The sequence below is a fragment of the Brachionichthys hirsutus genome, chromosome 23 (assembly GCF_040956055.1).
Source record: "Brachionichthys hirsutus isolate HB-005 chromosome 23, CSIRO-AGI_Bhir_v1, whole genome shotgun sequence".
Taxonomy (NCBI): domain Eukaryota; kingdom Metazoa; phylum Chordata; class Actinopteri; order Lophiiformes; family Brachionichthyidae; genus Brachionichthys; species Brachionichthys hirsutus.
Window position 1 is genome coordinate 2829525 of NC_090919.1, and position 14775 is coordinate 2844299.

General features: G+C 49.4%; 4 protein-coding genes across 4 annotated transcripts; 2 read left to right on the forward strand and 2 right to left on the reverse strand.

Moving 5' to 3' along the window:
- Window positions 1–3: 3 nt before the first annotated feature.
- Window positions 4–2083, reverse strand: ino80b (INO80 complex subunit B). The gene is made up of 5 exons (XM_068755791.1): window positions 1948–2083; window positions 1663–1843; window positions 1407–1552; window positions 1120–1292; window positions 4–1034 (listed from the first exon to the last, which is right to left on the reverse strand). The coding sequence occupies exons 1-5, from the start codon at window positions 1985–1987 to the stop codon at window positions 570–572; spliced, it is 1005 nt and encodes a 334-aa protein (XP_068611892.1). The 5' UTR covers window positions 1988–2083; the 3' UTR covers window positions 4–569.
- Window positions 2084–2598: 515 nt separating this feature from the next.
- Window positions 2599–6988, forward strand: aadat (aminoadipate aminotransferase). The gene is made up of 14 exons (XM_068755825.1): window positions 2599–2780; window positions 3032–3103; window positions 3687–3855; window positions 3935–4067; window positions 4152–4226; window positions 4315–4524; window positions 4628–4693; window positions 4826–4908; window positions 5129–5225; window positions 5342–5403; window positions 5493–5557; window positions 5906–6012; window positions 6254–6355; window positions 6429–6988. Exons 2-14 carry the CDS (start codon window positions 3037–3039, stop codon window positions 6468–6470), a joined length of 1278 nt encoding a protein of 425 aa, XP_068611926.1. The 5' UTR covers window positions 2599–2780; window positions 3032–3036; the 3' UTR covers window positions 6471–6988.
- A 214-nt stretch (window positions 6989–7202) lies between these two features.
- On the forward strand, window positions 7203–10593 carry mfap3l (microfibril associated protein 3 like). Its single transcript, XM_068755636.1, has 3 exons — window positions 7203–7325; window positions 8104–8498; window positions 9528–10593. Exons 2-3 carry the CDS (start codon window positions 8108–8110, stop codon window positions 10457–10459), a joined length of 1323 nt encoding a protein of 440 aa, XP_068611737.1. The 5' UTR covers window positions 7203–7325; window positions 8104–8107; the 3' UTR covers window positions 10460–10593.
- Window positions 10594–10600: 7 nt separating this feature from the next.
- LOC137911714 (H(+)/Cl(-) exchange transporter 3-like) lies at window positions 10601–14745 on the reverse strand. Its single transcript, XM_068756094.1, has 4 exons — window positions 14628–14745; window positions 14130–14528; window positions 13832–14048; window positions 10601–12343 (listed from the first exon to the last, which is right to left on the reverse strand). Exons 1-4 carry the CDS (start codon window positions 14743–14745, stop codon window positions 12253–12255), a joined length of 825 nt encoding a protein of 274 aa, XP_068612195.1. The 3' UTR covers window positions 10601–12252.
- Between the last annotated feature and the right edge of the window lie 30 nt (window positions 14746–14775).

The window sequence follows — 14775 nt, forward strand, 5'->3', positions numbered from 1 at the left end:
ACTCCTTGAGCTCAGAAACACAAACCGAGGATTTGAAATCCATCGTCCTTATTCTTTCATGCTAACGGTTTTAGACTAACATGAATCAGTCAGCGGCTCTTAGAGCGATGAGAAGCCGGGACCAGGCTCAGACGTGTTCTTTTGTGTAGCTTGAAAGCCACTGAATACCTCAAGACAAAATAATCCAGTTTGTGCTAATCTGGACCGGTTTAAAATCAGAACGCTGCTGCTCACAGCGCCGCACCGACAATTCTTACAGGTCGCACGCAGAGTTTAGATTCACTATTTAATTAAAGATGTACAGTTTGTATGGAGTCATTTGTTACAAAAATAAACATTAATATTAATGAAACTAAACGGTCTCTTATTTATTCAGAAACACATTTGCTTGTTGAAGGCTTTTTTTATGTCATCTTTTACATTTACGACAAAATAAAAAATTGTTCGGTAATATTCGTGTTTGACAGAGATGCGGATTCTAAACTGTACATTAGCATTGCTGAAATAATGATTCACGGCCCAACCACTGAAATGTACACGTCATTGCATTGGTTTGCATCCCATAATGCTCAGGCTTCGCTCTGAACAAGCAGCAGGTTCCTCTTATAACACTCCAGGCTGCAGAGCGGGACCCCGGTCTTTGAACAGGAGTACTTTCTCAGGTTGTTGCAGCCGTCGACCCCGCAGTTCTTCGGCGCCGCCGGTTGAGGGCGGGGAGGCGCCGGGGCCGGAGCAGCGACCCCTCTGGGGAAGGAGATGGCCACGCCCTGCACGGAGTCGCTGTACCGGATCATAGGACACTGGCTCTGCCTGGATTTCCTCTCTCTCATGCTTTTAATTTTGGCTTTGCTGGTTTTCGTCAGCCTCTCGATTGTCTGGTTCTTGCTCTCTTCCGCCTTCTTGGCGGCCTGCAGGCGTCTCTTTCTGGCTCGCTCCTCCCGCTTCTGCATCATCTCCGCAGTCATCTCCTTCTCCTTGTAGCCCATGGGGAGTTCCAGGAGAGGCTGGCTCTGCTGCTTGTGCAGCAGCGCTTTCTAATCATCAGTGACAGAAGGCAATCAATGATGGGGTTGTTTTTTTTATTTTTTTAAATCAGGAGAATACGACCTTCTTGCTCACCTGTCTGGCTGTGAGCAGAGACTCGTCGACCTCCTTCTTTAACTCTCCGTTGTCGTCGAGCTCCCCTTTCTCCAGAGCATCCAGCCACCGCTCCTCTTCATCCACAGGCACGCCCAGCATGGAATCTGAGTCCATGTCCGGCATAGGGGATGTGGCCACGTTGCTGTCTTCATCTATTACAGAATAGACGCAATAAGCATAAGAAGACAAGGGTATAAATATTAAGAGCTCTGACAGAACAGTACACGTGGCTCTACCCATGCTTTTCTTTAAAACTTTTAACTTGCCCAGCCAGGCTCGATATTGCTCCAGAGGCACGGACGGCTCATCGTCGTCATCTTCGTCGTCGTCGTCGTCGTCAATTTCATTGTGAATAATCATCAAGGGAGAAGGGGGGCAAGCCACGCCGGGATGCACAGTGAAGGTAGGAACGCTGATACGGAGGGAAAAAAGAGGGAACACACTTTGTGATCTGGTTTCTGTGAAACCGCCTCCTCAAAAAAAAAAAAGACGTGGAAGGATTCACGTGCAAACCAGTCTCACCTCTTTGTCCCCAGCGTCCGCCCCCCCAGTTTGATCTTAAGTCGGAGCTGTGGAGGTGGTCGAGGGATAATGACGGGTTCAGGCTCCGGGGCCTCGACGAAGCTGTGGTGCTTCCGTTTGTGCTTCTTGTGTTTCTTGTGTTTCTGCTTGTGAACTCTGTGCAAGCTAGAACTGCCTTCACCTGCAGGGTGAGCAAAGAAACTCGGACTTGTTATCCATCGTGGCATTGTTCATCCCATTCAACAAGATCTAAATGATTATTTGCCAATAATCTTACGTACTCACCGGGAAATCTGGGGTAAATCATGTCTTTTCTTTTCCCCATTGACACGACAAAAAATATATATAAATTCTAAATGAAAGAAAGTCAGTTTGCAGCAGCCATAACAGCAAAAATCCTGAGACTACTGGTACATAGAACTGAACCGGATACAAGTCAATAAAAAAATAACCTTAATTTAGTAGAACACGAGCATTAAAGACGGCGTTTAGGTCGATTTTGACACAAACAACCTCCCGTTTTAATATTTAGCTTGACTGCGATGTGCTTTTTTATATCCTATTGTTTCGCATATTAATTTAGTAACTTAAATAACATTAATATGAACGAAGGTACAGGCTTTAACTCGAACGATACCCTACGGAGCTAGCAGGTTGCTAGCACGCATTACCCTAAATAGCACACATTCGAATTGTACAGCTGTTAGAACTGCAATTCCGATTACGCAATTGTGTTTTCTAAACGAAAACAACCTAGCTAGAAAAATTCTGGCTGTAAAAATCGCGTAACTGCACTAAACATTAGTTTAGCAACACTGCGCTTACACTGTCAACACGGAAGTTGTCATTCGTCCTTCCGGTTGCCTTGAGCATTGTTGGCTGCAGTAAACGCCCTCTGGCGGTGGGCGAAGTAATTAAAAAACAGTTTTTAACCGAAGGGGATGTCATGTTTGGTGACTAGTGTAACTTATTAACTTTCCGAAAATGTAAGCGACGCCATTTGATCAGGATCGACAGACGGAATCGTTCGCCATCGCTGCGTTTCATTGTGTTACGAGCTGGGTATTGTAGTTCGCGTGAAGGACGCCACTTCTCTCGGTGTGTACGAGATACGCAAGGTACGGTCGATTCACCGATTTGTGTCAGTCCATGCCTTTTGCCTGTTTAAAAAAATATATATATATTTTTAGCACAGTTTAAATTAAATTGTCTAGCCTACTTATTTATCCGAAAATCACAGTAATTACGAGCAGGCAGTTTAAAAAATGAAAATATAAACCGTTTAAACACAGATACCACGTCGGAAGCTCTTGAACGCGGCATAATGCACTTCGTCCCCGACTGGTGTTGATATTTCTGATTCTCACAGGGATCATGAAGTACTCTCGGTTCCTGACAGCCGTCAGCGCAGCCAGAAGACCCTCCCCCATCCGAGTGCTGAGTGAGTGTGTGTTTCGCTGCTATACCTACGTCACAATAAATAAATAAGTACAAACATTTGATTCATTTTTTTTGCATTCATATGTGAAAAATTCCACGTAGCAAGTATTTAAAAACATCTTGTCTCTGAATATATTTATTAGATAGAATGTTAGAGTACAAGTACAGTCACACAGTAGCATGTATTACAGTACAAATAACGTCAAACATCCTGTCTAAGAGGAGCATTTCAAAGAAGCCCTTGCGGGCTTGTTTCCGTTGAAAGTCCTCCGTGCATAAATCATCCACAATTAACAATACAAATTTAACAATACAAATAAAAATAAAACCAATATTCAATAACTCAATTGATGCAACGTAACATTAGAAAAACAAAAATAAAATGATTTTACACCGCCGATGCAAGCTAACAATTAATCTAAAATAAATTACCCCACTGGATGACAATAAATTACTAAGGCAATTAATATGTGCAACGTAGGTGGACAAAAAATGTTTTTTGATTTGCAAATTTATCCCAAATTTCCAACTGGAGTGCAGGTTTGTGTTTGCCTCTCATCACCTCTTCTCCCGCCTGCGTTTAGCCGAGCTGCAGCAGCGGTCGCCCCCGACCCTGATCTCTTTGGCCGGCGGCGCACCCAACCCCAACACTTTCCCTTTCGAGTCGACCACCATCGAGGTGAAGAATGGACCCGCCATCGTCTTCAACGAGGCGATGATGAAGAGGGCTCTGCAGTACTCTGCTTCTAGCGGGTGACGGATCGAGCCGCGCCGATGGAGAGCGAATCCTGCTGTAGCGTCTTGAAGGCTAACGCTGCCCGTTCTGTTTTAGCCTCCCGGAGCTGCTGGCGTGGATGAAGACCCTGCAGAAGAACCTCCACGGCCCGCCGACCGTCGGCTACACCCCCGAGAACGGCCAGATGGACATGTGTGTGACGACGGGCAGCCAGGAGGGGCTCTCTAAGGTCCTGCCAACATCAGCACGGCCTTTTATTTTTATTTTCTACTTCTTGCATGAGATCATCTTCCTGTTTTTTTTTGGACTTCAGGTCTTTGAGATGCTGGTAAATCCTGGAGACAACGTGCTGCTGGATGCGCCCACGTACCCGGGCACGCTGGCAGCGGTGAGAGGATTTTTTTTTGTGGTGGGGGGGGGGGGGCGTTTCTGTAAAAACCCTCCGAGACGCTGACGTCCTCCTTTTCCCTCTGCAGCTCCGGCCGCTCGGCTGCAACTTAATCAGCGTTCCCAGCGATCAGCATGGCATGATACCCGTCGCTCTGAGGAAGATTTTAAGTCGCTGGGATCCCTCGGAGGTCTGTAAGCCCGGCAGCACCGCCCCCAGGGTCCTGTACACCATCCCCAACGGGGGGAACCCCACCGGTGCCTCCATGACGGCTCGCAGGAAGCAGGAAGTGTACGAGGTTTGTCTCATAGTACGGACTCTGGTGCCTTTTTTTTTTAATTAATTCCCTCTCCGTCTGATTTATGCATCGCCTTCCTTTCACGCCGACGCGCTCCTCACAGTTGGCCCGGCAGTACGACATGCTCATCATCGAGGACGACCCGTACTACTTCCTGCAGTTTGACAAGGTGCATAAATAAAGAGTTTGCTCTTGTTTTGCATTTGTTTTTTTTGTTTTTTTAAACGGTTCAAATAAAACACTTAAATCCGTTATCGTAATAATGTCAAATCCTTTCGCGGTGTCGTCTTTCATTTTGCAGCCCTGGGCTCCGACGTTTCTCTCCATGGATGTCGATGGGAGGATCATCAGGACCGACTCCTTCTCCAAGATCCTCTCCTCAGGGTGTGTGTGTGTGTGTGTGTGTGTGTGTGTGTGAATCGAAGCGAGACTAATTGTCTTTGGCCAAGTCAGCCGAGCGCGTTTAAAGGGCAAAATGTTTACAGAAGATGTTGACTTTTCTACGTTGTGTTATTTTCGCATTGTTAAGTGAACAAACGATACAAGTCCTCGTGGGCGTGTCCCGCTGACTCGGGAGGGCGACTTTGTTATGTGTGTGTTTCAGACTCAGAATCGGTTTTGTGACCGGCCCAAAACCGCTGGTTGACAGGGTGGTGCTGCACATCCAGGCCTCCACGATGCACACGAGCACCTTCACGCAGGTGGGGGGGGGGGGGGGGGGAGTGTCTTGTTCCAATGCGAAAATGTCATTATTTTTTTCTGACCTGGTTCTGGATCGGACCCCTTTATGACGGTGATTTTTGGTGCTTCCTGTCAGCTCATGGTGTCTGAGCTGTTGCACAGCTGGGGCCAAGAGGGTTTCCTCCGACACGTAGACGGGTACGTCGACGTTTGAAATCGGAGCGGTCGGAGTGAGACGGCCTTCGCGGCGATGCGTGAAACGGATTGTTTTTTTTTCCTTTTTGCAGGGTGATTGAGTTTTACAGGAACCAACGCGATGCCATGATCAGCTCCGCGGAAAACTGGCTCAAAGGTTTGTGGTCAAAAGGGCAGGAAAACACGGCCTGAGGACGGAAGGTCTGCAAATATGTCACGTAAATAAGCTTGGGAAAGTGTTTAATTCAAATTAGCAATGGCCAGCATGACAATGGTAGAATTAAAATAGTAGACAGCGTTACATTTAACGGGGAAAAAAAAGAATGCAACATTAACAACAATAATCATTCAATTTGTTTGTTTTTTCTGGCCGCCGCCTTGTGGCCATTTAAAGAACTACACCTTAAGACCTCGTTCACACAGAACAACAGTAAAGACTGAGGAAACAATGCTGAGTCGTTTGACGAACCACGCGGCTTGCGTTTACTTGTCTGCGCGTCTCCAGATGTTGCAGACTGGCACACGCCGACCGCAGGCATGTTCCTGTGGATTAAACTAAAGGGCGTGGCTGATACGCACCAGCTGATCGTGAAGAAAGCCTTGGAGAAGGAGGTCAGTTTGTGAATCCCTGTTGTGCATGATTTGGGTTGGGGATCAGGCCTTTCCGAAGTGGGCGTTGTCCAGGTTACCTGAAACCAACGTTTCAGATGGTGGGAGTGAAGTCAAACAGAAATCGTGTCTCTCGATTGTTTTCCAGTGATTCAAAGCTGTAACAGTTTAAGTTTGACATTGTTTTGGAAACTCGTGTTTAGCTATATATATATATATTTGCCTGGGGGGGGGGGCGCTAAAGGTGCTGCTGGTTCCTGGAAGCGTCTTCATGATCAACAGCGGTGACCCGTGTCCATACGTCAGGGCCGCTTTCTCTCTCTCCACACCAGAACAGATGGAGGAGGTACACACACGCACGCACACACACACACACACACACCTCCAGAGACTCTAATCTCACCCGAATCTCTCCTCAGGCTCTCCGAAGACTCTCCGTTCTCATCAAGGAGGCCATGTGATCCAGGATTTCTCTTCACCTGGGTTGCTGCATGTTGTTTACTTGCTAATGCTATCTTATAGTTAGCTTGTAACGTGTCAGCACTATTTCTATAACAATAAGTGCAATGATAGTAATGGTAATAATAATAATAATTTTGCTTGCTGGTTCTATTATTTAAGAATTGTTTCTGATAAGAAAGAAGTGAATGAGCAAAATGCACTGGAATCCTTTTATCTTTTCCCAGCAGAAAAATAAACTATAAATTATTTTGCATTTTAAATTGAATGTCCCTGCGTCTTTACAAGGCCGGAGACTGGCTGTGATGACGTGAAGCCACTCCTGCAGCTCCAAATGAATGATTATATAACTAATAAAACTTACATGCAGTAGAGCAGGGGTCCCCAAACTTTTTCCTGTGAGGGCCACATCACTTTTTCCTTCTCTGAACATTTTGTAGAATAAATACGTCCTTTATTAAACTGATCGAAGCTCTTTTCATGAACACGTTCAACATGACTTTTCCATCGATGATCTGATACCTGAAATAGAATAATCTGAAAACAACACAAATAATCAATACTTTCCATTAATGGCTGCATTAACACGCTGCATATTGAGGACACCTGATCTATTTCTGGACAGCCGGACTTTCTGTCCCACCTGTCCGGGCGACGCAGCGCGCCCCCCCCCCCCCCCCCCAAAGGAAGGAAGGCAGGCTGTTTCCGTCCAGAAGCGACCGGAGCCTCCGTAGCTAGCAGCCGCTCACCGGACGAGCCGCGGCGGCGGGAGGATGGATGGCGATGCCGGAGGAATAACCGACGATAAAACCCGGACTCTGGAGACCCGTAAACAGCGAACGTCGACGGGCCGCGATGTGAGTGTCTAGTCCCGACCGTGGAGCGGAGGACGCAGAATTAGCTCCATTTAGCTTTGAAGCTAGCGTCGAAGCCGAGCTAGCTTCTTTTTTTTTTTTTTTTAACGGACCGCGTTTCCTCCTGAATTTAGAGTTTTTATTTGTTTTTCTGCGGATTTTTTAATATATACAACATTTAAAACCGTCTCGTTGCCCGCGAAGTTGCTTTTAAACCGGGCGTAGCGGCACATTTCTGGGCTCGGTAAAAAAAAAAAGAAAGCCACCCGGTCCAGCACATAGCCGGGTCCCCTCGGCCCCTTGTTTCCGCCTGTCTCGCTGCTTTTCTTATGGATGACACCGTTAGAGGCGACGCGACATGTTTCTATCTATTATTGTGTTATATATTTATACACGCACGTTGAACTATCGTCAAAGGAGGCGTCTAACAACAATTCCCGTCTCCTGAGGGGGGGGCGCTGTGAAATAGACGGAGCCCACCGTTGCGCTGCGGTGTTTTCACGTTTATAGCAGGTCGTTATAACCTTACTACTACTACAAAATAAGAGTGTAATGCTAACACTATACCTTACTACTACTACAAAATAAGAGTTTAATGCTAACACCGTATCCGCATTCAACCCCGTTAGACAGAAAGGATTTAACTTTGTCCGAGTTTTGTTTCTTTGAACCTGAATTCATCTTGAAATCAATGGAGAGAACAAAAAAAAACATCCAAACTTTAAAAGCTCAAATTTAATTAAAGGCACAATTCAGCGTTTTTTTTAAATTTCTCTTCCAGCGAGATGTTTGACGCCTCGGAGCCGAAGACCAGTCGCCCTTCTGCCGCGTCTCCCTGGACGGAGACCCCGGGAGGAGGGACCGTTTCTTCTCCTCGGGTCACGCGCCGACATCCAGAGAAAATGGCCGGTGTCGGCGGGCCCGTTCTTTTGGTCCTGGCCTCCCTCCTCGCCTCTCACGCCGCTGGGACCTCGTTCGTGGACGCGCACGGAAACCGGACAGGAAACGGCAACGCGACGGACGACGGATTCGCCCCAGTCGGGTTCACGAAAGTGAGCCAGATAATTGCCCGGGAGGGTAGCTGCGCCCTGATTGATTGCAACGTCACCGGAGACCCGCCCCCCAGCGTGCAGTGGTTCAACTCCCACGGCAACCGCCTGGACACGGAGACGGATGGTGACGTTACTACTTCTGTTACATTAAACCCGGTTTCCTGTTCGCCTCGCCGCCAGACCGGCCCGAAAGACGATTAAAGATTTAACTCGGCGTTAATGCGGGTGGGGGGGGGGGGGGTCGGGTCGGGAACAAAAACAGTTTGACCTTCAGTGTGAATAATTCTGCTTCCTGCGAGGTGACGGTTTAGCACGAAATATGACCTTTGGCCCCATTTCAGCCAGCAAATAGGTAAATAGCTAGAACCCGCCCGCAGAGACGAAACGGGCTAAAATCCACGTTTGTTTAGGCGCCTCCGAGTGTTTGACTTCATGTCGTAACGCCAGATTGTTCTGCGCTGCAGTGAAACGGTTAAGCTACCGCCGTGAAGCTCCCAGAAACCATCAGAAGCTCAACTAGCGGCGCATTTTCACGCGACGTTAGCTTCAAATTGCTTGGAAAATCATTGGAGAACAAAAAAAAAAAAAAGAAAGAAAAGGAAGTCTAATTCCACGTGTTGGAGGGAATTAGGACGTTTGGGAAGAGTGCAGTCGAGTTGCTTTTGAAGCTTCTCTTTAAACCTGTTGAAACCTGCCGGAGAGCCGAGGCAGCCGAAGCAGTCATGACCTGCAAAAACCCCTGAGTGTAGCTTAGCATAGCATAGCATAGCATAGGTATTTGCCCCCCCGGGGCAGATGAGCAGATGTCAACAGCCAAAACGGATCGCTGTATAATAGGAGCAATTTGTATAAGTTATTCTGCGTTTCTTCGGGTTGCCTCTGACTTTGCCCTAAGCTAAGCTAAGATAAGATAAGATAAGATAAGCTAACCGCTGCCGCCGTATTTCTCTTCTTATCCGACTGTCTGACGGAAAGCAAACAATCCAGAATGTCCGATTGTCTCTTCGATTAGATTCATTAGCTCTCCGCCGAGATAAGAGCTGATAAGCAAAGCATATAGTTGGGGAAGGGGGGGGGGACACGGAACAGAGGCACTGCCTTCTGATTGGTTCATGCCGCGCCGCTCTAACGGTCCGTCTCTGTCTGTCTGCAGGAGGGAAATGGTGGCTGCTGGACGGCGGCGCCCTCAACGTCACCGGCATCGAGTTCGCCGACCGCGGCAAGTACACCTGCGTGGCGTCCAACGCGCACGGCAGCTCCAACTGCACGGTGACGCTGCGCGTGGTCATCACCAAGGGCGACATGGGCGTGTACTACATGGTCGTGTGCCTGGTGACCTTCACCATCATCATGATCCTGAACGTGACGCGCCTCTGCATGATGAGCAGCCACCTGAAGAAGACGGAGAAGGCCATCAACGAGTTCTTCCGCACCGAGGGCGCCGAGAAGCTGCAGAAGGCCTTCGAGATCGCCAAGCGGATCCCCATCATCACGTCGGCGAAGACGCTGGAGCTGGCCAAGGTCACGCAGTTCAAGACCATGGAGTTCGCGCGCTACATCGAGGAGCTGGCGCGCAGCATCCCGCTGCCGCCGCTCATCATGAACTGCCGCAACTTCATGGAGGAGATCCTGGAGGTGGTCGGCGTGGAGGAGATGAGGCACACCTTCCTCAGGCAGGCGCCCGAGGGGTGCCGCGACGGGCCCGCGCGGGCCATCGGGGCGAGGGACGTCCTGAGCGTCCTGCAGGAGAGGGAGCGCCAGCGAGGGCGGGCGCCGGAGCGCAGCGAGTCGCCCACCGCCGACTCCGACAACTCCTCCGTGCACGAGCAGCCGCAGCACATCGCCATCCAGGTGTCGGTGCACCCGCAGCTCGCTGTCAGCATCGACGCCCTGCCCCCGCCCCCGCCCGAGGCCTCGCACGCTTCGCCTCCGCCTCCGCACTCCTCCCCCACGCCAGCGGCGACTCCTCAACAGAAGGAGCTGCCTGATGCGGAGGGAGGGGAGGACGCCAGCCAGTCGGCGCCCAATCCGCCAGACGCCAAGCAGAGCGCCTCCTGCCAGGTGTTCTACGAGAGCATCGTGTGACGCCACGCCCGGTCCCGCTACGCACGGACACGACGGCCGCGTCCTTCATTTCACGTTCCGGAAAGAAAACAATCACATTTTTTATCTGTGATGTCTCACAGGGTTTTTTTTTTTCTTGAATGTACACGGAGAGGGGGGGGGGGGGGGGGGTAAATAAGCATTGTTTATGTAAAAAGCAAATAATTGTAAAGGTCCATTTCCTGAGCTGAGATTGTCAGACGATTATCTCGTTTTCATTTAAGCTCTTGAAATCGGCCTCGTTAAAGCCCAGCGTCCTCCATCCGCATCCGGTTACCGGTACCGATCCGTTACCGTGTGACACCGTGACTTAGACTCGGGTCACCGTTTCAATGATTGTACGGCCCGACTGCATTTCTACAAAAACACTAAAGTAGCAAAGCCAGGTATATATCTCTGTGTGTGTGCAGCATACTCCCCGATCAGGTTGTACATTTCATTTATTGTACGTTTCCCTTCATTGTTTATTATTATTATGTGATTATTTCTCTGATAGTTCCTGAAGTTTAATTTATTCCCTCGTCTTCCACCTCTTCGAAGAAGAGAAGCGTCTTTTCCTGCTCCGTCGCTTTGCTCGCTGCATGTTGAAAGAGGCTCGTGAAGACGTCTTCGTCTCGGACTGAATGGACTCTCGCTTCTCCGTCCCGCTTGGCTGACAGTCCAGTCGTTTGGCGGAGGGGAACCGGATCCCGTTCCGCTTCTTACCGGTGCTCTGGAGACGCCTCTTTTTGTAGTTGAATAAAACGGGAGCGAGGTGTTAAAATGGGTTTCCAGTCTGGTCCAGTTGTGTTCAAAGATCAAACATGCGTGATGATGACAGATCAAAGCGTTTCATGTTTCGATTTAGTGTTTTATGGATTTGTTAGAAATGTCAAATAATGAAAGGTGAACAAAAGTTTGTTTTAAACTTAAATCTGCTGAGAAAAAACCCACCAAAATAATCAATGCCCATCACGACGCAACTTCAATCATTTTTTATTTTTCACTTTTAATTGAAAACAATCGAATCTTTGATTGTATATTTAAAGCAAAATATGTCAATGTAAATTATAGATACAATTCTTAATAATCCACAAATAAAAGCAACGGGGAGAAACATTGAGATCAGTGCGAAGTGAAGACAAGTCTGTCTGCAGCAGGACAGTCGACAGGATGACCCCATCCTCTAGCGTCCCCTCTCTCTCAAACACAAGAACTGCAGCCACACTTCCATCGTGAGCAGCAGCTTCACATTCTCACAGTTTCCATGGTAACCTGGCTGGAATGTAGCAAGGCTAAGAACACACACACACTTAATTCACAGGTGAACAACGTATTTCTCGAGGGGACGGACAGGTGTGTGTGAGAAGAGTCTGAACAGGAGCCTGGCGGTGTCAAGGTCCCTCATCGCACCTCGACTGCGGTTCATGCTGACCTTTGACCCCTTCCAGTCGGACACGGGTGAGACAATAGGGTGTGTATCTGTACAGCTTAAGTTAGGTTGTGTGTGTGTGTGTGTATGCACCCCCTGACACCGTCCTCCTGGTGACCTCAGCAGCCTGAACAATGATAATAAAGGTTTTTTTTAAACACGTCTTTTCGTCCTCATGGCCGTAAACGTCTCTGAGGGCTGCAGTCGTTCGGCGAGGTTCAGGGTGCAACGAAGCCGGAAACTGAAGAGGAGAAAAAATAAAATAAACTAGGTTCCAAATGTCAGGAGCCGTCCAGGAGGAACACCTCCTCCTCCTCGCTGTCGCCGTCGCCTCCTCCCCGCCGTCCGTCCTGGAAGGAGCGGATCAGTTGAACATTATGGACTCGGGATCTTGGTTTGCCATTTGAGCCATGTGACGAAGGATATCTTTTTTTGTGACGATACCGAGAAGGCGCCTGCAGGAGGAGAGAAAGGAGAGGGAGGGTGAGGAGGCGTCGTTGGCGTACCCCGCTGGAGAAAAGGAGAAGCGCCATCGTGTTTCTGTTGGCAGGTTCAAATGTTCAAACCAAAGAGAAACCCGGGAATTTCATCGGACTCCATTTTGTGTTTGTTTGAGAGCCAACAGAAACACGACTCCCCTGAGGAGGCAAAAGTCAGCAGGAGGCGAGGATCCAGAGGAGCAACGGCACCTCCGCTACCAAAGAGCAAGGCGGTCCTACCGGTCTGAAAAGGCAGTGGGAGGGAAATACCGGACCCTAGGAGAAGACGGGAAGTGGTGAACAGGAGCAGGAGGAGAGAACTACAACGACTGAAGCGTCGCACAGATCATTTGATGGGATTTGATCTCTCTGTAGACGAGCAGAAACATCTTCTCGCTTCTTTGCTCCAACCTTCAGGAGAAATCTGTTTCATTTTCTTGCCGGAGCAGCCAATTTAAAATAAAAAAAAATCAATGACATCCTCTTTAATAAAAGTTCAGAGTTTAAAAATGTTGAACGGCATACACGTCCGAAAGGGGCTCCCATCGAGGTCCGACATTACGGGACCCCAGAAAACGCTCCTCTCTGAGACTGAAGACTGGGACAGACACCATCTGTCTCCAAGAAGACTTAAGTCCACGTCAACCCAACTCGGCAACAGCAGAGAACCGACAGGAAGGAGAAGAAAAGACATTTAGCCGGGAACCGCCCGCGACGTCTCACACCGACGTTTCATGCATTCCCCTAAAGAGGCAGGAAGGAAAATGGAGGGGTGTGTGAAGCGATGGGGGGGGGTAGTCACCCGGGGCTCCGCGTGCTGCATGAGCTCCTCCAGATGCTCTAATATATTCTTCTTTGTGATGATGCCCAACACAATCCTGGAAACACACACCCGTTTACTTGTTAAGCTGCCCCCAAAACAACAACAATCAAACTAACTTAAAACGTGCAACTCAAAGTTAACAGAAAATTCAAATCAAAAAATGCCCAACAATAAACATTTGTGGTGGAATAAATGAAAGCGTTATGGTGGTTTTCATTCATTCATTCATTCATATCCTTTCACTCCGTCTGTTCATGGTGAGAACATTTTCCACTTTATCCTTTAAAACAAAGAAACCGCTCGTCTCTGGCGACGTCATTCCTGGATCCACCAGCAGGTGGCTCTCCACAAATCAAGACTGAAGCATCTCGACATAAAACTCGAGTTTTACGTCCCTGAACTAAAAAAAGCTTATACATTATATATTATACATATATTTTTGTACAACATGAAACTTGTTGTGTTTTCACAATTGAGGAGAACCTCCGTTTCTGTTCGGTGGCGGTTAAAGGAAGTGCAGCGGAGCGCGTTAAGCCCAAGGGGGGTGCTCCACGCAACACCCGACAGCGTGCGTGTGCTTGTCCGCGCCCCTTAAACGGATCCACATCCTGTCCCTGTCCCCCCCCCCCCCCCCCACTCACCCGTTGTGAGTGACCAGGCACTGGCGCAGCCCAAGCTTTCTGAATATATCCACCACGATCTCCATCGGCGTGTGGTCCGTGACGGTGAAGGGGCTCATGTCCAGGATGGAGCGCAGCTTGAGGGGGCGGGGGCTGTCTGCCGGCAGGGTGGGCGCATGCTGGGTGAAGTAAACTCTGGAGTTCAGCATGATGCCCTCCTGCTTGCGACGAGCATTTTCTGTTGAGGAAAGGGGGGAAAAAACGAGACATTTAAAGCGACGGAATGGTTCTAATCCCTTCGCCCAGCGAGTCACTGCACCTATAGCGATGGTGATGTCCCGGCGCAGAGCGAAGCCCACCAGCCTCTGGGACTCCTTGGACACGATCACGGGGAAGCCGTTGTAGCTGGTTTCGTTGATGCTGGCCTGCAGCTCCTCCACCGTCATGTCGTCCTGCGTCAGCACAGCGAGCGGCGGGTCGCTGCGCCGGGGCCTCATCACCTCCCGGGCCGACGTGGTGTGAGTGAATTCCTCTTTGGCGTCCAGGAAGGGGTATCCGTTCAGGCGGATGTGGGACTCGTAGATCCCCGCCCGGCCGAAGGCGTCGCCCACCCACTTGCTGGTCATGACGGCGGCCATGAGGGGCACGATGTACTCCAAGCCGCCGGTCAGCTCAAAGACTATGACGACCAGGGAGACGGTCATGCGGGTCACGCCACCTGAGAAGAGAAGAGAGGGGGGGGAATCCAACATTACACTGCCGTAACGCAAACCAGAGACAGGAGGGTTAACCCCCCCCCCGCGGCTGGCTGACTCACCCAGACAAGCCGCCGCCCCCACCATGGCGTAAAGACCCGGAGTGATGCAGTCGACGCCCACCTCGCACCACTCTCTGAACAGGAACCAGTCGTGGTGGTAATAGGCCAGCTGCTCCATGGCGATGCCCACGATGCGGCCCGCGATCGC